At 32.1% G+C, this 20,972-nt stretch overlaps 1 protein-coding gene across 1 annotated transcript in view; it reads right to left on the reverse strand.

Moving 5' to 3' along the window:
* Window positions 1-8,210, reverse strand: part of LOC127709710 (probable E3 ubiquitin-protein ligase MGRN1) — a 42,243-nt gene extending 34,033 nt beyond the window's left edge. The window contains exon 1 of the mRNA XM_052215371.1: window positions 8,047-8,210. Within this exon, the coding sequence (XP_052071331.1) occupies window positions 8,047-8,134 (88 nt within the window). The 5' untranslated portion in view covers window positions 8,135-8,210. The remainder of the gene's footprint in view (window positions 1-8,046) is intronic.
* Between the last annotated feature and the right edge of the window lie 12,762 nt (window positions 8,211-20,972).

Genomic DNA, 20,972 nt, shown 5'->3' on the forward strand with positions numbered 1-20,972 from the left:
ACTTCAATAGTAAAACAACCCAATAATGGGAGGAACACAACTTAAATAGTAAAACAACCCAATAATGGGAGGAACACAACTTAAATAGTAAAACAACCCAATAATGGGAAGAACACAACTTCAATAGTAAAACAACCCTATAATGGGAGGAACACAACGTAAATAGTAAAACAACCCAATAATGGGAGAAACACAACTTCAATTACAACCACATAATGGGAGGAACACACCTTCAATAGTAAAACAACCCCATAATGGTAGGAACAAAACTTCAATTACAACCACATAATGGGAGGAACGCAACTCCAATAGTAAAACAACCCCATAATGGGAGGAACACAACTTCAATAGTAAAACAACCCCATAATGGGAGGAACACAACTTCAATAATAAAACAACCCTATAATGGGACGAACACAACTTCAAGAGTTAATCAACCCTATAATGGGAGGAACACAACTTCAATAGTATAACAACCCTATAAAGGGAGTAACACAACTTCAATCAAAACAACCACATAATGGGACGAACACAACTTCAAGAGTAAAACAACCCTTTAATGGGAGGAACACAACTTCAATAGTATAACAACCATATAAAGGGAGTAACACAACTTCAATTAAAACAACCACATAAAGGGAGGAACAAAACTTCAATAGTAAAACAACCCTATAATGGGAGGAACACAACTTCAATAGTAAAACAACCCTATAATGGGAAGAGCACAACTTCAATAGTAAAACAACCCAATAATAGGAAGAACACAACTTCAATTGTAAAACAACCCTATAATGGGAGGAAAACAACTTAAATAGTAAAACAACCCAATAATTGGAGGAACACAATTTCAATAGTAAAACAACCCTATAATGGGAAGAACACAACTTCAATAGTAAAACAACCCTATAATGGGAGGAAAACAACTTCAATAGTAAAACAACCCAATAATGGGAGGAACACAACTTCAATAGTAAAACAACCCTATAATGGGAGGAACACAACTTAAATAGTAAAACAACAATATCAAGGGAGGAACACAACTTCAATAGTAAAACAACCCTATAATGGGAAGAACACAACTTAAATAGTAAAACAACCCAAAACAACCACATAATGGGAGGAAAACAACTTCAATAGTAAAACAACCCAATAATGGGAAGAACACAACTTCAATAGTAAAACAACCCTATAATGGGAGGAACACAACTTCAATAGTAAAACAACAATATAAAGGGAGGAACACAACTTCAATAGTAAAACAACCACATAATGGGAAGAAAACAACTTCAATAGTAAAACAACCCAATAATGGGAGGAACACAACTTAAATAGTAAAACAACCCAAAACAACCACATAATGGGAGGAAAACAACTTCAATAGTAAAACAACCCAATAATGGGAAGAACACAACTTCAATAGTAAAACAACCCTATAAATTATAATGGGAGGAACACAACTTCAATAGTAAAACAACCCTATAAAGGGAGGAACACACAACTTCAATAGTAAAACAACCACATAATGGGAAGAAAACAACTTCAATAGTAAAACAACCCAATAATGGGAGGAACACACCTTCAATAGTAAAACAACCCCATAATGGTAGGAACAAAACTTCAATTAAAACCACATAATGGGAGGAACACATCTTCAATAGTAAAACAACCCCATAATGGGAGGAACACAACTTCTATAGTAAAACCAACTTCAATAATAAAACAACCCCATAATGGGAGGAACACAACTTCAATTGATGTACATTTGTTATGAAATGTTTCAAGGAATTCGGTTGAAAATAAACAGAAGATTTCATAAAATTGGTACATGTACCAGTTTTTTTGTCAATTTTTTTTGAAAGATATAAAGTTTCCAAGTCTTGGAAAAAGTCCCCCAACAGACTTAAATATACATTGTAAATGCAGGTGAACAACTTTTAAGCACATGTATGTCTAATCTTTCAGTCAGTTTCAAGGAACTAGGTTGAAAACTGTAAAGAGTTGATTACACCAGGTAAATCTTTTTACCACAGAACACCACAGGATACCACATAATGATTAACATATATATAGCAAATTCTAATACTAGAGACATTATTATTGTTGTTATCATTCATATTTCAAAAGTATACAATTTTTTAACAGGTTACCTACTCTGTGGTAGGACATCCTGGTACTCCATCAAGTACATGTAAGAGCAACGAAAAGAAGTAAAAATTAAAATCAAGCTTACTTACCGTGCAAATTGAGAGTTTTTTTATGATTTTGTCGTGTATAGAAAACATAAAGCAATTATTTTCCCCAAAACTTACACCGATCGATGTAAGCTTGATTTTTTTGACAAAATTTATACTCGGAGTAAATTTTGTGGTGTAAACACAGTCAATAAACGTATTTACACTTTTGGTATTTAGCTATATTTTGCCTCCGAATGACCTTAGATCTACTCCGAATCACCTTTTGACGTCAGGCAACAATCACTTTTTAATTGTGACGTCAAATGTTTTGAATTATGATGTCAAAGTTTACGGGAACCTGTGTGATTTTACATTATGGCAGACAAATTTGCATACAAGTGTAAATACGTCTATTCCCAGTGGGCACTCGACGTTGTAACAACGTTGAAATTTGGTTGAAATTTGGTCGTGACGTTGATCGACCTAAATTCAACGTTGATCTAACGTCATGGTATTCAACGTTGACTATACAACGTTGTTTCAACGTTGAATTTACGTCGTTAAAATCAACGTTTAAACAACAACGTTGATTCAACGTTGGGTTAACGTCAGTCAATCGCGACAGAAAATCTCATTGTCAAAATTGAAGGGTATAGATATATTTGATGAGCAGATTGGAAAAGAAGCAGTGCTGCAGTATTATAAACGATTGGATAATAAGTGGCTAATCCAGAACTTTTTATAATACTTATAAGGGGGTCCACTGACTGCCATTAGCGTGAGGGGGCTTCCTCCTGTCATGCTTCCATGATCCCTATATAATCAATCATTTTTTTTCCTAGAAAAAGGGGGTAGACCGGATTGCATTGTTTATGCATGGAAAAGAGTTTTGGGCAAGAACAAGTGGTCAGGAGACATCAACAATAACAAATCGGCTTTTTCAAATTAATTTTTTTTTGTGTTTATTTTTAAAGTATCTTTAAATAAAATGCTCCGCAGGGCGCAGCTTGATACGACCGCAGAGGTCGAACCCTGAACAGTTGGGGGAAGTATGGACACAACATTCAAGCTTGATACAGCTTTGGATTTGGATTGTGATTAAATATTTGACACAGCATAGGTTTCTAACACAGATTGAATGTGGTCTAAGAACTTAAAAATTTTAAATTGGACATTCACCTATTATGGTCCAATATCCAAAATCTAAATACATGGTTAGATTCAGCATATCAAAGAACCCCAAGAATTCAATTTTTGATGAAATCAAACAAAGTTTAATTTTGGACCCTTTTGACCTCAATGTGGACAAAGTTGATAACGGGGCCCAAAAATCAAAAATCTAAATACATGGTTAGATTCAGCATATCAAAGAACCCCATATATTCAATTTTTGTTGAAATCAAACAAAGTTTAATTTTGGACCCCGATTTGGACCAACTTGAAAACTGGGCCCATAATCAAAAATCTAAATACATGTTTAGATTCAGCATATCAAAGAACCCTAAGAATTCAATTTTTGTTAAAATCAAACTAAGTTTAATTTTGGACCCTTTGGACCTTAATGTAGACCAATTTGAAAACGGAACCAAAATTAAGAATCTAAATACACGGTTAGATTCGGCATATCAAAGAACCCCAATAATTCAATTTTTGATGAAATCAAACAAAGTTTAATTTTGGACCCTTTTGACCTCAATGTGGACAAAGTTGATAACGGGGCCCAAAAATCAAAAATCTAAATACATGGTTAGATTCAGCATATCAAAGAACCCCATATATTCAATTTTTGTTGAAATCAAACAAAGTTTAATTTTGGACCCCGATTTGGACCAACTTGAAAACTGGGCCCATAATCAAAAATCTAAATACATGTTTAGATTCAGCATATCAAAGAACCCTAAGAATTCAATTTTTGTTAAAATCAAACTAAGTTTAATTTTGGACCCTTTGGACCTTAATGTAGACCAATTTGAAAACGGAACCAAAATTTAAGAATCTAAATACACAGTTAGATTCGGCATATCAAAGAACCCCAATAATTCAATTTTTGATGAAATCAAACAAAGTTTAATTTTGGACCCTTTGGACCTCAATGTGGACCAATTTAAAAACGGGGCCCAAAATCCAAAAACTAAATACACGGTTAGATTCAGCATATTAAAGAACCCCATGAAATCAAGAATAAAACCCCATTGAAATTGGTCAAGAAATAAGCAATTTATAGGAAGTATCTTCTTTTGCACAATCCTGTGCTATTAAATATTTCTTGCTATTGCGCAATACTGTACAATTGACAATTTCTTGCTATTGCGCAATATTGTGCTATTGGATATTTCTTGCTATTGCGCAATACTGTGCAATTGAAGATTTCTTGCTATTGCGCAATACTGTGCAATTGAAGATTTCTTGCTATTGTGCAATACTGTGCAATTGAAAATTTCTTGCTATTGCACAATACTTATTATATAATAATTTACACATCCTGTTTGGTGTGTATCTCCTACCATATCATTATTATTTGATTTTAAATATAAATCAGAAATAACCAACTTAAAATGGAAAATTTTAAAAGAAACAAAAAAGGAAAAAAAGAAAAAAAAGGAAAAAAAAATAATTCCCCCCCCAAAATTTTTTGAACCCCCATTATGATTCATCACCCCCAAACTCAATCCCAGCCTTCCCTTTGTGGTATGGTACCTTGCAGTACAATTTCAGAGAGATCCATACACTTGAACACAAGTTATTGTCTGGAAACTAGAAAACAATGTGTTTTTTGGCCCCTTTTTGGCCCCAAATTCCTAAACGTTTAGGGCAATTACCCCCAAACTCAAACCCAGCTTTCCCTTTGTGATATGGAACCTTGTAGTACAATTTCAGAAAGATCCATACACTTACACACAAGTTATTGTCATGAAACTAGAAAAATGCTTGTTTTTTGCCCCTTTTTTGGCCTCTAATTCCTAAAATTTGGAGGCAATTACCCCCAAAATCAATCCCAGCATTCCTTTAGTGATATGGAACCTTGTGGTACAATGTCAGAGAGATCCATACACTAACACACAAGTTATGTCTGGAAGTTACAAAAATGCTTATTTTTGGCCCCTAATTCCTTTACTGTTATTACCATAACCCCCAAAATCAATCCCAACCTGCCTTTTGTGGTATTGAACCTTGTGGTAAAATTTCATAAAGATCCATTCACTTAAACTAAAGTTAGAGTGCGAAAACCAATGTGTCTTCGGACGACGCCGGACGACAACGATGACGACGACGCCGGACGACGACGACGCCAACGTCATACCAATATACGACCACAAAATTTTTTTTGCGGTCGTATAAAAACCAATTCTAACCAATTATTAAGTAATTTGGGTTTGATGATTCTCTATATTTTGGAAGATCTCAAAACCTGTTTATGCTATCTTAATAATATGTATATCTGTATAAATATGATATACATGTATTCTTAGTTTATATTTTAAAATCAAATTGATTTTGTTTAGTTGCTTTCTTTCATTTAAATAAATAGGAGAAATTTTTTGGTATATTTATTTTAATTAGTTTTACCGATTGATATTTAATATAGAAACTTAAAATATCATAGATGTACAATGTAATCATAATAATTGAGAATTTTTTTAATTTTCGCGGTTTTTCAAGTTGAGTTCCGAATATTTTCTTTCGGATGCGCACGCAAGCACGCGCACCTCTTTTCAACATCCGTTTAGAACATTTTGAAAATCATCCTCGAGAAATTATCGCACCAGACTGATGAACAAATAGTGAACAACTGCGTCTAAGGAATATAAAGACGAGAGAAGACTTTTCTGTATAAACCTCTTGATATTAGAGTAAGTATATTTTATAGTTAAATTAACGAAGAATCATGATATATACAAACACATTCAAATGATCAAATTAGTTATTAGCATGTTTACGTTCACAGAAATTATGACAAGGTCTTATCTTACTGAATCTGAGTCAGTTTCGTGTCAAAATAGTTAAATGATTTGATTGTATATAACCTCTAATTAGCGAACTAAAATAAAACTCTAGTCATGTACAAAATCAGTAATATCAGAAAAGGGGGGGGGGGGGGGGGTGCCATCGAATACTAGCCAATTCGCTCCAATACAACTCGATAGGGTGTGTCTGATACACATAGAAATGGTCTGCTCTTAAACACTGTTTAGATTTTTACGTAAAATATCACTCTTCTTTCATAATTTCATCTGTATATGAACATTATGCTTATTGCAAAACACAGATCTGGTTAGAATTCATGCTTTGTCTTGTTATTGATGCAAGCTGGAACAATTGTTTCAATGAACATGTTGTGTTCTATGATTTAAAATAATTGTTTTATAATTGGTAGAATTTGATAACATTTCCGGCTTTTAAAAGTACACAACTTTTATTATGTAATTCAAATTTATGTTATTTCTCTTCCATGCTTTCAGATGCTGTTCTATTCTGCCAAAAAGAGACACCAGAATCCAAAATACCTGAGCAGTGTGCAAGACATGTAAAGTGTGCCCCACAGAGAGCAGAAGGAGTTGCTAGGCCAAAAGAATAAATCTTTAAAACAAAATATATTTTTCATTTTAAAAACCTCTTTTTTGTTAATTTCTATAGTTAATTTAGTGCCAGTAAAAAAAAGGGCAGTGAAATTTAGAAATACATTATTTGGTGTTACCGGTATGCAACTTTTTGTTCGGTTTACTCAATTGTATCGGGTGTATAGATAATGATTGAATGAGTAAACAGCTTGGTGATGGTATGGTTTGTTCCAAATGCCTTCAAGATAAATGTAAAAAAAACACATACGGTATACCCTCAAAAAGTCAAATATCAGTTCAACAAGATATCAATAAAAAATTTAAAAAAAAGACAAAAAAAAAAGAACTAAATATCGGATAACAAAAACTTAAAATGAAATCAGGTTTTTTTTAAATGGTCCTGCTATGTATTCACATAAAACAAAGGAGGCATTTTGTGTAACTGTGTCAAATTTGCTGCATTTACATGATTTTGTATAAGTTGAAAAACTTGATCAACCAGAATCAAACCAGTGTGCTGTAGTGAGTTTTTACATATGTACCTTTGCTTTGAGAAATTGATGTGCTAGAAGAGAAAGCTTTGTTAATATTGAGATATTTGGTTTCAAATAAAAGCTTGATATTGTAACCGTCTCTCCTCTTTGGTTTTGATTGTTATTGTCTACTATTCTCTTTTGGAGTTGTCTCTTGTTGATAAAAGAACTGTTGATGGATATTCTAACTTGAAATAAAACTTGAAAGAGGCTTTTTTGTTTCATAATTCAGGTATCTTGTTATTGTATTTGAACAAGTGCCAATAAGGATCAATATACATCCAAGAACCATCACTTCAACTAACCTACAATTGACCTGACTTCAACCTAACTCGACCTGATTTCAACCTAAACCCGACCTGATTTCAACCTAACTTAGACCTGATTTCAACCTCACTGGACCCGATTTCAACATGTTATCAACGTCAATACAACGTTGAAACTGCAACGTTGATTCAACGTCAGAATTTCAACGTCATTACAACTTTCAAAACTAACCCAAGTTTCAACGTTGTAACAACGTTGAAGACTGACATTGGATCAACGTTGATACAACGTTTTGTGCCTGCTGGGTTCAGCCATAAGGCCCAGCTGTCCCTTAGGCTTTTTCATACGAGATTCAACTGAAGAGTTCAAGTAATCAAAATGATGTTATCACGCTCTACCTTTAATTTCTTGGCTGTCTAATCTGTCAAATGGTGGATTCTATACGTGAATTGCACCAATTAAATTATCAATAACAATGGTTATTCCTGACCTAGCTCAGATGTTTTTTGTTACCTGATTTCGGTGGGTATCTATACACGTTATTACAAGCAGTGTCTATATCTTCGTTTCCGTTGGCCTGTCGGCTTGTTAAAGCACCCATTGTTTATAGAATCTGTAAAATTATCAATTATTGTTAGATTTTCTTGTAGACCATAAACATAAACATGAAATAGACTTCCGGGAGTGACGTTACTGTTTCTTCTTCTTCACGTAAATCCCTCCAACGTTGGAGCACACACGGGTCTCACTAATTAGCGACAACAAGCGTCAAGAAGCGACAACAAGCGTCAACAAGCGACAAGAAGCGACAACAAGAATTATTTTAGCGACAAGAAGCGACAAGAAGACTATTTAGCGACAAGAAAACATTTTTTTTTTTTATTAGATATAAAGAAATTTGTATTTAATGTTTTTTTTTTAAATATACGAGCAGATATGTCTAATTAAAATGTTTTATTATATAGATAGACGAAGAAATGAAACATTTGTGAGGAAGAAAGAGATTGTGAAGTTTATATTAGTATATTGGTAGATGAAGAAATTAAACATTTGTGAAGAAGAAAGAGATTGAGCTTCTTTTTTTAATTTTTAAATATGAAGAATATGTATAAGATAATGTATGTATCTGTTTTCATCAAAGTCAAAGTATGAATAAACGAATGGAGATATATATGGAGCGGGCATAATGGAATATAATATTTTGATTCATTTGCTTAATACTATGCTCTAAGTGTACTCTTGTTATGTCAATTCGATGCTTTATTTGTAGAACTCTCAGCCACGCTTTGCCATCTTTATTATTTAAGCGTGTTTCCAGACCCCACGACGAGGACGTGGTTCTACCTTGGGGTCCATATAATTTTTTTTTTTTTTTTTTTTAATTATTTTTAGTCATTATATAGTAATATGTACATTCCTATCTAACATAATATTTATACATTTTGTACATGGTGGTCCCATTTTGATAAGCCGTAGATTTTTACCACTAAGGTTCACTGTATTTTTGCCCTTTTTGAAGTTGTAGTTTTAGCATTTTTAATACGTTTCCGTTGGCAAGGTTTACGTGCACATGCACTTGTTTTGGGGATTGTCAGCCCACCATCTGTTGAAGTGGTGTACTCTGGGATTGCGTTTAACTTTCTCCCATGAGTCAAGAATTTTTGCAATGCAAAAGCCTTTTCTTTCTCCGATTTAATCTGCCATAGTCTGACTTAAGATCCGAAACTGATCTTTTGTTAATTTCTGGCATTTTTGGTGAAACCATGTTTCACATTTTTCACAAAACACACACATTCGAGTGCAGTTTTTTGAACAGTTACCACATGGGTGTGCCATTTTTAGAGTGTAAGACTAATATTGCAGGGTATAACTTCCCTTACTATTTCCTTTGCCCAAGAGGAAAACGTTTATCCCAAGGGATTCAGTTTGACACGGCGATGTGACAAAATAAGTGCGTTTCAATATTTACCCTTGCCCAAGGGGATATCATGAACGGACGTGTCCACTATAGTATATTTATAATACTTCTAATATGCATTTATCGAAGTTCGAGTCGTAACCTTTTTTTCCCTTGCCCAAAAGGAAATTGAAACCCTGTACCAAAGGGTTCGTTTGATACCGCGCAGTATCAAAGACGTACAAAGTAACTGATTTATTAATCAAAGGTAAACCGGGTTGCGTTTTAGATTCTAGCAATTTCACAGAGCACGTACTTTTGCGAGAATAATACTGAAATGCTGACAATTTACTTTATTCTAAACATGAAAGTTGAATGGCTTCAGTCAGCTTGGTAGAGCAAAGGAAATGCATACTCTATAAAACTGAAACAAAAACAAAAAAAGGTCAACTTTCCTTTGAAGGATTTATTGAAACAAAAACATGAAATATAATTTCCTTTCTAACAGTATAATTCATTGTTCTTGATAGGAACAACATTAGATGTGGCTTCACCCTAAGGTAATAACAGTACACACAATGTGGAACATCAAATGAGATTAACGAGGCGTGTGTCCCCTGTTTTATTGCTACAATAACATCCAATTAACACTTTCAACTTTGTACACGCGTCAGACTATACAATTACACGCGCCAGAATATACAATCATTGTAAATAGTGAACACCTGTTGAAAACTCAAGATTGTCATTAATTTCCTTTCATCTTCAATCAATATGCATAAACATGATAAATATCGTTTAATGAGGCAATAAACAAATAAAAAGATGAAAACATTCACATTTCAATTTTCTTTTCCTCTTGTTTGATTTCAGTTCTTTGTATTTCACAATTTGTGTCAATATTTTCAGGACAATGATGCACAAATAATTCATTTTGCGAGTTTAATATATATTGCACGAAAAGAGTTTTAAAAAACAAATTATAAGATAAATAATATGTTCTAAAACACAAGGAAAGGTAATCTCATAATACAATAATTAAACGTAATACTGGCTGTTATACATAATAGATGATAAAATATTATGTAAATAATGTTTCATTTTTTTCTATCAATTTTAACTTTCTTGTCGCTAAAATTATTTTCTTTTGCATATTCTTTTAATATTTATTGCAATAATTAATTTTAATTAAAAAAAATATGTTTTCTTGTCGCTAAATAGTTTCTTGTCGCTTCTTGTCGCTAAAATAATTCTTCTTGTCGCTTGTTGACGCTTCTTGTCGCTAAAATTCTTGTTGTCGCTAATTAGTGAGACCGGCACACACAGCTTATTGTCGAAGCAAGACATCTCGGCACATTACAAACTCGGCACATGTCAACTCGGCAAAGTGCAAACTCGGCACATTACAAACTCGGCATATTACAAACTCGGCCCATTTAAAATAATATTAGATGTATCAGATATATTATTGTGCCAATAAAGACTTATTTTCATTTTTATTTGTAATTCAATTTTGTCACTTCTTTATGTTGTCTTCTATAAACATTTGTGTTTGTATTTAATATCTTATTTACAGTAGTGTCCGGTAATTCCGCTCGTCCGGTAACCCCCTAACCCGAATAATTCAGTCCCACCTCGTGATCGACTCTCCCACTCGCGTTAATGTAGCCATCGTAGAACAGTGGAATATAACGACTGAATTATTCGGGTTAGTAACACCCCCCCCCCCAAAATCCCCATTTACTTCCGTAATTGTCACTTCCGTGAATATTTCGTCTGCTATTTTATTCAAAGGAACTGTACTTATCATCACTGGATGTGAAATTAAAATCCTTTTTTACGAAAATATCTAGTGATATATATAATACAGTTCCTAAAGCTAATGATAATCATATTATTGCTTACAAATCTCATTTCTGACCTGAATATTTTTTTTTGTGGATTATCTTGAATTCCTTTATAAGTGGTCTTTAATAAATAGATCACCTTTTCCTTTCATAAATTTTTGACTAAAATTAAATTGGCCCTCCATACATATTAACTGGGCATGGGCGGAATTACCGGACAAACACATTTCCGATAAAAACACGGATGACCCACTTGTTTTGTTGATTTTAAAATTTATTTTTTGGGAAATGAGATAAACTACTCAACGTTGATTTGTCAGTGAATCGATTTATATTAAATGTGATACAATTTGTATATAATTAAGCAGAAATACATACGATCAAAGCCTTATGTGGGCGGATTTACCGGACTGAAACGTATTTATTTTTACAAATGTTCTTTTCTTCTAGAAATAGTTAGATAAACTTTACAAATAGCACCCCCATACATCAAAGTATCTAATAAACTGTGGTAACACTAAACAGTAATAAATATTTAACATTGTCAATGATTTTATCGTTGTTTTCTGTTTACATTTTGTATTTCACTACTGGTATTATGACGATTCTATGATTATCTTCAATTAACTGCAATAAAAACAATAGGATGGTTACCTTTATCCTTTTAATTAGAGCCGTTTCAGGAAACAGGTGTTGATTATACATGTATATTGCATATAATAATCACATGATAATTAATAACGGCAGTAATTAATAGATATAAGAAGATGTGGTATGAGTGCCGATGAGACAACTCTCCATCCAAGTCAAAATTTATAAAAGTAAACCATTATAGGTCACAGTACGGTCTTCAACACGGAGCCTTGGCTCACACCGAACAGTAAGCTATAAAGGGCCCCAAAAAATTACTAGTGTAAAACCATTCAAACGGGAAAACCAACGGTCTAATCTATATAAAAAACGAGAAACGAGAAACACTTATGAACCACATCAACAAACGACAACTACTGAACATCAGATTCCTACCTGATAAGATTTATATGATACCCCGATAGTATAGCAGCTTGAGTAGACTTGCTATAATTCCCTTTCTTTTATTTCTTTCTTATACGAATGAATGAATGATCTTTATTCTCATAAACCAAATACATAGTTACAGAGAAGATATTACAATAATAACAAATATTAAATATAGCATGTGTGAAATACAAATTAATATGATAAATATTTACACAAAAGATAAATAAACATATAGTTGTTTTAACCAGGAGGATAGACTTTCACAGAAATAGATTTAATAAATCTACAAAGTTTCTCAAGCTCAACAATATTTTGGGTTGAACATACTTGTTTCAATTTATTAACATTTATATTTTTATTACAATATTGTTGGAAAGAAATGAGCCACTTTTAGAAAATATGATACCAAGATATTTATAGCTACTGACTATCTCAATTTCATTTTCATCTATATTAAATATAAAGTTTCGGGGTTATTCTTCCTTTTGAAAATATCATAATTTTCGTTTTATTTATATTAATTTTCAATTTCCATTGTTTACAATACTCTGAAAACTTATCTAACATACATTGTAAATCATGGCTAGATTCAGCAAGTAGTATATACTACTCTTCGTAACAAATCAATAGTTTGTTAAGATCGGTGACCAAATTTTGGAAGTAGTACGAAACTAAATAGTGTACATAGATATATAAAAAATAATATTAGGTTAGTTTTTTCCCATTTATGCTGACAATTTCTGAAATACTGCATATTGTATCATCTGCATACAATAACAGAAAAATTTTAAAATATACAAAAAGTTCGTTTTCAATATCTTGTGTGACAGACTGAATTCCTTCAATATTAGAATTTTCTAAAAATCCTTGTAAATCATTTAGATACAAGGAAAAAAGCAAAGGAGAAAGGTTTTCTCCTTGTCTAACTCCTGTTTCACAAGCAAAGATATCAGAAATTTTCGAATTATGAACAATTCTAGATTTGACATCATCATACATGTTTTTAATAATTTCTAAAAAAAATTCCGTTCACATGGTTTAATATCAGTTTAAAAAATAATGAATTTCGATGAATAAAATCAAAAGCTTTTTCGAAGTCGACAAAATTTAGTAACATTATTTACATCATTTACATATGCAGACAATCTATTACATATATCATCAACTTTTAATATTTCTATCTATATTGTTCTTATACTCATTACATTTTTCATTTTTCCATTTATTAACTTTTTCATCACCACAAAAAAATGTTTTTGTTAACAATTTGTCTTTTGTTTCATCATTTGTATACAATTGTAGAGACAAAGGAGAATGTACATCTTAAAAAAGTTTACAAAAATTTAACACTTCAAGTTTACAGATTTTGTATAGAAATTGAGTAGAACTCAACACATAGTCAATAACGCTAGAATTTCTACTAGTTGGACTGCCTGTTCTGTTTTCTTCCATTCTACACAAAATAGTTTCTTCTTTTTCACCCGTAATAATTCAAATAAAGCATATAATGAAAAAATATGATCCGTTGTTGAATAACCTTGCCGGAAACCTGTTTGGTTTTCATTTAAGGTATTATAATTTTCAATAAAATCACCAAGTCTGTCGTTAAGAATTGACGTGAAAACTTTCCCTAGACAAGACAAAAGTGTAATCGGTCTATAATTTTTTGCGTCTAATTTACTCCCTTTGTTTTTGAAAATAGGTATTACATTTCCAATAAGCCAAGCCTCAGGCAAGATTCCCGTATCAAATACAATATTAAATAAATGTACATAAATAGCAACCATACAATCAAGAGAAGAAGCAATATATTCATTAATAACTTGGTCTTCACCCGGTGATTTATTATTTTTGCGTGAACCCCTGAGGGTTCACGCATATAAATTAGTTAGAAATATAGTCTATGGGGGAATATTCGGAAGCTAAATTATTGTTCATTCGGAACACCTATTCATTTTATCTGTATTAGCTTCCTGCAATTAAGAGCACCTCCATACGGGGTATCTAAGATATTTAAAACATGACAATAAAGAATTTTCACAGATCGCTAATTCACTTATCTGATAAATGATAATAAACAATCTATAGATCCTTTTCAAACATGTATATGTATTGTAAAGCTACATTTTATGCATTGCAAGGGTTTACTGACTTGAGCAAAGTTGACAGTTGTACCCTTTGATAAACAAGTAAAAGATAAATGGTCAAGATTTAATTATAACGACCTATGCATATGGTATCAAACATCTGTGTCTAAATATTCACAGAGAGATATTTTAAAATAGTGCTGTGGCTTCTAAATAATGAGTTATAGTGGGCTTTGTGATTTGATTTGTAACAATAAAATCATTATGCATACTTGTCATTTTGACAAATCAGATAAAAAAAATCTGTTTCAACTGAAAATAAAACAAGTAAAATATTAAAAGACTATTCGTTAATATACATTTTTTACAACTTTTACTGTTTCCTTTTTACAGTATTCTCTATCAATTAAGTTATCTTGTAAGCTAATTAAATGTTTATTTAATTCATTGGTGTCACTATTTATTTATTTCTTATATTATTCACACACTGTAAATTAATACTCTTAAATTTATGTGTGATTTGGATGTGCACTAGTGATTGGTAAATATTGATACGTTTCTGTGTTTTTAATATACGTGACTTAACATCAAGCATTCCATTACTATGGAATCGATCACCTGTGTACACTTCAGTATCTAAATAGAGGGTGGTAAAAAAAAGGGGGGGGGGGGTCTGAACACGGAAACACGTGAAATGACAGATCGCAAAAACGTTGCACGGAAAAAAACACTCTGGAAAAACGAAGCCAAGTAATAAAATCGTAAATATTAAGGAAAAAAGTACCAAAAGTTATTACTCAGCCGTTCTTGGAGATCATGCAGTCATTATAAATTGACATGGCGACCCCGCATGTGGTCACTTTTTAGCGTCCTCTAGTTGCATACGATTTATCATAGTAATACAATAGGCTATTAATAAATATCTTGGGACCAGTTAATTAGTTTATAATTTAAAACAATATCTGGGCTGACTTTGAATTAGTCCCGGTTTACTTTTTAATCAAATGCGGGACAAGCACGAGAAAATAAGAGTACCGACACGAAACACGGAAAATAATTAAGGGACAACACGAAGCACGCACGTCGAAACAAACACGAGAAAACGAGAAATAAAACGTCGAAACACGAAATCACGTGAAATAAAAAGGCCGAAAACATTGCACGAAAATAACCCTTTACCACCCTCTAAATAGGTCATACTAGATGTCGACACCTCATATTAGAACTAAAGTAGATGGTCAATTTCGTTTGCTAGGTTAAAGAAATCTTCAACTTGCTCTAATTTGCCTGTGAAGACCATAAAACCGTCATCCCTATTGACAGTGTAATTTGATGTTTTCTCTCCATTGGAACTTATCTAAGATTTTAATGAATAGGACAGACAGATGCAGATCTGTGCATGTTGGTGAAAATATACCACCCATGAGCGCTCCTATAATGTGTTTGTATAACAACAGTCCATTAAACTCAAATTCATTGTTTCTAAAAATTAATTTAACAAATGCAGTTAAATCTATTTTCGTTGAGAATCTTTAAAGTATATTCTCCTGTGTGTCAATTAATTCTAATGCATTGATAACAGTTTCTTCTAAATTATCAATGATCATATTTGTGTACCTTGACGTACATCATAGGCAATAAGAATGCATTCTTTTTTGACCTCGTGTGACTCTATTTTATTAATGGAATCTTTTTATCTTGAATGTAAAAGATATGCCTCTTCAATAATGGTTTTATAATTAGATCAAGTAAGTATCTCTCGCGGGAGAGTTGCATTTATTGATGATTGGTCGGTAACGAACATTAATGTGTCCTGCTAGCTGACCAGTTCGCAATGCCTCATTACTTATTTCTAGATTAATTTTATGATTTTTTGGAAGAAGATACATGTGTCCCCCATGTTTTGAATCATTATTATTCTTTAAGAAATTATACGTCTGGGAATCTATTTGTTTCCCTCATTGCTTTATATTTAACACTTCTCTCAACATGCCAAAATTGTAATGATTTACAATAAAAAGAAACTATTATCTTCCACACACATGACCATGCAAACACTGATATATAATTTCTTATTCAGTTGAATTAATAACTAGAATAAAAAAGTTCTAAGGTTCACGTATTGTCTTTTTTTTACTAAAAAAGCAACTTGTTAGCCTTTTTCACAGCTTTCAAAATTTCATCCCGGGTTATTGGACAATTAAAATTTTCATTTACCGTATCAGAATTTATATCGTTTTCTATCAAAAACTCATTTTCGTACTTATTTTTGTTTAAGTCCTTGAAAAAATCAAATAAGTTTTGCAGTGAAATATTGCTTTTCTCTCTTTTTCTACCTCTATTGAACAATTTCAAAAATTCTTTTGGATTTTTTGTTTTTAATTCCTTCATCTTTTTACTCATTTCAGTATTATAGTTCTTAATATTAACATCCATAACTTTTTTATAATGTAATTCACTTTGTCTGAGTCTTACTTTAAAAATGTTCGACCCATAATGTTTGTATAACCTCTGAGATTTTCTAAATTTCCGTTGCGCCTTTTTACAATCTTTATTGTACCAGTCTTTATTAAACTAGTTCTTTGAGCATTATACATGGTTTTATTAAATGTTTAAGTTCCGAATGTTGCTTTAGCAGATTCGGTTAAAGTATCACAAATATCAGTAACAATGTTATTCACATCATATTAAGTAACATTATTTACATCATTTACATATGCAGACAATCTATTACATATATCATCAACTTTATCTCTATCTATATTGTTCTTATACTCATTACATTTTTCAATTTTCCATTTATTAACTTTTTCATCACCACAACAAAATGTTTTTGTTAACAATTTGTCTTTTGTTTCGTCATTTGTATACAATTGTAGAGACAAAGGAGAATGTACATCTGGAAAAAGTTTACAAAAATTTAACACTTCAAGTTTAGATTTTGTATAGAAATTGAGTAGAACTCAACACATAGTCAATAACGCGCTAGAATTTCTACTAGTTGGACTACCTGTTCTGTTTTCTTCCATTCTACTGTTAAGAATAAACATTCTGTTATTTTTACAAAAATCAATACATTTTCTTCCATACCCATTTACTACAGTATCTATACTATTTCTAAGCCTTGGTATACCAAGTTCATCTAAAACACCAACATCACTAAATTCATTATAATCTGTGAAATTATTTTCAAAAGAATTATCTTGATCAATGTTATAAAAATCAGACAAATTTCCCGTGCGACTATTATAATCGGCAAGCATAATAATATAGTTTGTTTTACTACAAAAATTTATATGTTAACTGAAAACTGCCAGTATACTGATTGCCCTTGGGAAAAGCCTTCCTCTGCAGATGTCAGTAGAATGGTACCTACAATAATATCCGATCAGGGCGAGACTGTGCTTCAGCTATCAGAAGTGGTACTGTCAGTAATAAACAACCCTCAGTTCGTCCAGGCAATAGTTCCCATGGTATTAGAAAAAGTGCTTCTAGATATAAAACCCATGGTCGAGCAAATGGTATCTGACAAAATTCAACCTTATATTGAAGCAATTGAACAAAATAAACAAGCCTTAAGGTTCATCATAACAAATGGACAAAAATGGCTGTATTTATACCTCAAAAACTACTCTGAGTACAGACTAACCTGTCCAGTTGGAAAAGTTTTAAGGCCTGTCATCCACTAGATATATAAAAGTTAAATGCATTTTGTGTTTCAGAAAGATAAAATCTTTTTTGGATTTTGATGGGCATTTTTTCGTTCCTGCAGAAGGTGTAAAAATAAACAAACACCTGAATTGCTTTGATACTATCCATCCAGTTTCACCCTTTAACTCACCTATAGTTGTGAAGATACCCATTGTCTGTCTATTGTCCATGTCAATCAAGGACAATTAATGCAATACAATAGTTGTTACCTGAGAGGAAGCATCTCAGAGTTGAGTCCAAACTTAGTTTATTTTTACACCTTCTGCAGGAACGAAAAAAAATGCCCATCAAAATCCAAAAAATATTTTATCTTTCTGAAACACAAAATGCATTTAACTTTTATATATCTAGTGGATGCCAGGCCGTAAAACTTTTCCAACTGGACAAGTTAGTCTGTACTCAGAGCAGTTTTTGAAGTGTAAATACAGCCATGTTTATCCATTTGTTATGATGAACCTTAACATCACAAAACACAATCATTACAGCTCTTCTATAAAAGCATGCAAAGCAAACCTTTGATCAATTTGCTTGCTATGTTTGCTTGGATGTTTGCAAACAATAGGTAGGCGGAGTTTCAGACTGTTTTGTATATACTGGAATTTGATTAGACAATAAAAATTGGCATGCAATGAAGTTATGTTTATTGTCCAATTAAATTTTAGTATATAGTAAACAGAGTGAAACAGACTACCTACCTTTTGTTTACAAACATCCAAACAAACATAGCAAGCAAGTTGATCAAAGGTTTGCTTTGCATGCTTTTATAGAAGAGCTGTAACGATCAAGACAACAAGATACAATCAACAAGTATCAAACCAAAGTAACTGATCATGGAATAAGGGTTGAAGAGCAAAAACAGTACTCAAGAAGAACAAGTCTTCGCTTCAACAACATCAAGATACCAACAAATGACAATGGTAGAATAATAAAACCAATTAATACTGATTTTCTAGTTTTGCAGATCTGCAATGAGCAATTAGGGTTGATATTAATTTAAAGGATCTTGGTAGAACACATCCAATAGGAAAGGTCAAGAACGGTAAAATGTCTGTTATAGTTCGTTTCCTGCCATATAGAACTCGTCAATTGGTATTCTCAAACAAAAAGAAACTAAAAAACAACGAAGATAAACTTTTTATTTCAGAAAACTTAACAAAATACCGCTATGGGCTTCTGAAACATTTGAATGTCCTACGGTTCACCGAAAAAATACATTCTTTTTGGACTCATGATGGTAAAATCATAGCCAAAGAAACACCAGAATCGGATTATATCGTTATTTCGTGTAACCAGGATATTAGAGATCTAGAAGGTGAAATTTCCGATGAGGACGACGATTATTAAACTGTTTACCGCTACACGCGTATCCTTGTTTACAAACTCTATACTTGTTTACAAACTTGTCTTAAAATAGATACTAGTGAGCGTGTTCTCGACATATCAATTCTATTATTAATCTCAAATCGCTCAACCGGAAATTTTGATTTGTTCTTTAGTGACTTACCTGGGCTGTGTTGTAACTTCAGTAATTTAAAAATTTAAACGCTAAATTTTGTTGTGTCTGATCACAAATTTAAAGTTTTAGACCTTCTAAGTCAAATTAAATTTAATGTAGATATTTGAATTTTAATTACTATACAAATTTCAACAGGTACAAAAATGTATAAATATATTATATATTCATTTATAGATTGATTTAATCTACAGTTAAAAAGTATATTATAACCTTTTTTCCAATTTTGATATTTGCAAACATACATCGATTTACAGAACGCAAGTATTCCTTGTACATGCATACACTGTTTTTTGTTTTATATGTTCATATGTTTTCATTCTTACCATTCGAAGTCAACAATTAAGTCATTTTTTCTTTGTTTATTTTTTTTACAGCCCTTTCTAAACATGTGTGTCAGATCAATTTTTGACAATGGGTAGTGACGCAATCACAGATAGAATAACAACAGGGCTATTTTACGGCAAAACTAGTGGAGTACTTATAAGAAAAGCGATAAAAATACATGTCAATATATATGATGTATTTTGTTCATTTATACTATGGCTTTGTTGCTTAGTTAAAAACCAATTATCCATGCGGAAAAAACATTTTATCATTCTTGTTTATTTGTCTTATATATGTAAATATGTTGATTTTGGCAGGAGATGTTGAATCAAATCCAGGCCCTGCGAATACAGTTGACATTTCAGACCAAAGTATATCAATTTTCCACTGTAATATACGCAGTTTGAGAAACAAACTGGATTATATTTCAAATGCTATAGAAGAATTCGATATCATATTTTTTTCAGAAACTCATCTGGCCCCTTTTATTACCAACGAAAAAATAGCACTCCCGAAATTTGAAACACCAATAAGGAAAGACAGGAAATCCGATGGAGGCGGAGTTATTATGTATTTTAAAAGTAACATTAAAATAAAGCGGCGCCTGGATTTGGAGCATGATAGTCTAGAAATTATGTGGTTTGAGTTGAAAACAAAATTGCACGTGATATTGATAAACATTACTTATCGATCTGAGCGCTTTTCACCGTCCAATTTTTGGTCGCTATACGATATGATGTTGAAAAGGGCATTAGACGAAACTAATCATATTATTGATCTAAATAAAAATTTCCTTCCCCACCTACCTAACTGTATCGGTGATATACTAAGTATAAATGGTCTATTTAATACAATTAACGATGCTACTCATTTTGATTCACAAAAAAATTAATTGGCATATGTTATTCCTTTGTTTAAAAATGGAGATAAGTCAATGCCGACTAATTATAGACCAGTATCACTTCTTTCTTGCGTGAGCAAGGTACTATAAAAAATCTCCATATATCTCCATTTTTAAACAAAGGAATAACATATGC

This window comes from Mytilus californianus, unplaced genomic scaffold (assembly GCF_021869535.1).
Source record: "Mytilus californianus isolate M0D057914Y unplaced genomic scaffold, xbMytCali1.0.p SCAF_7, whole genome shotgun sequence".
NCBI classification, from domain to species: Eukaryota; Metazoa; Mollusca; class Bivalvia; order Mytilida; family Mytilidae; genus Mytilus; species Mytilus californianus.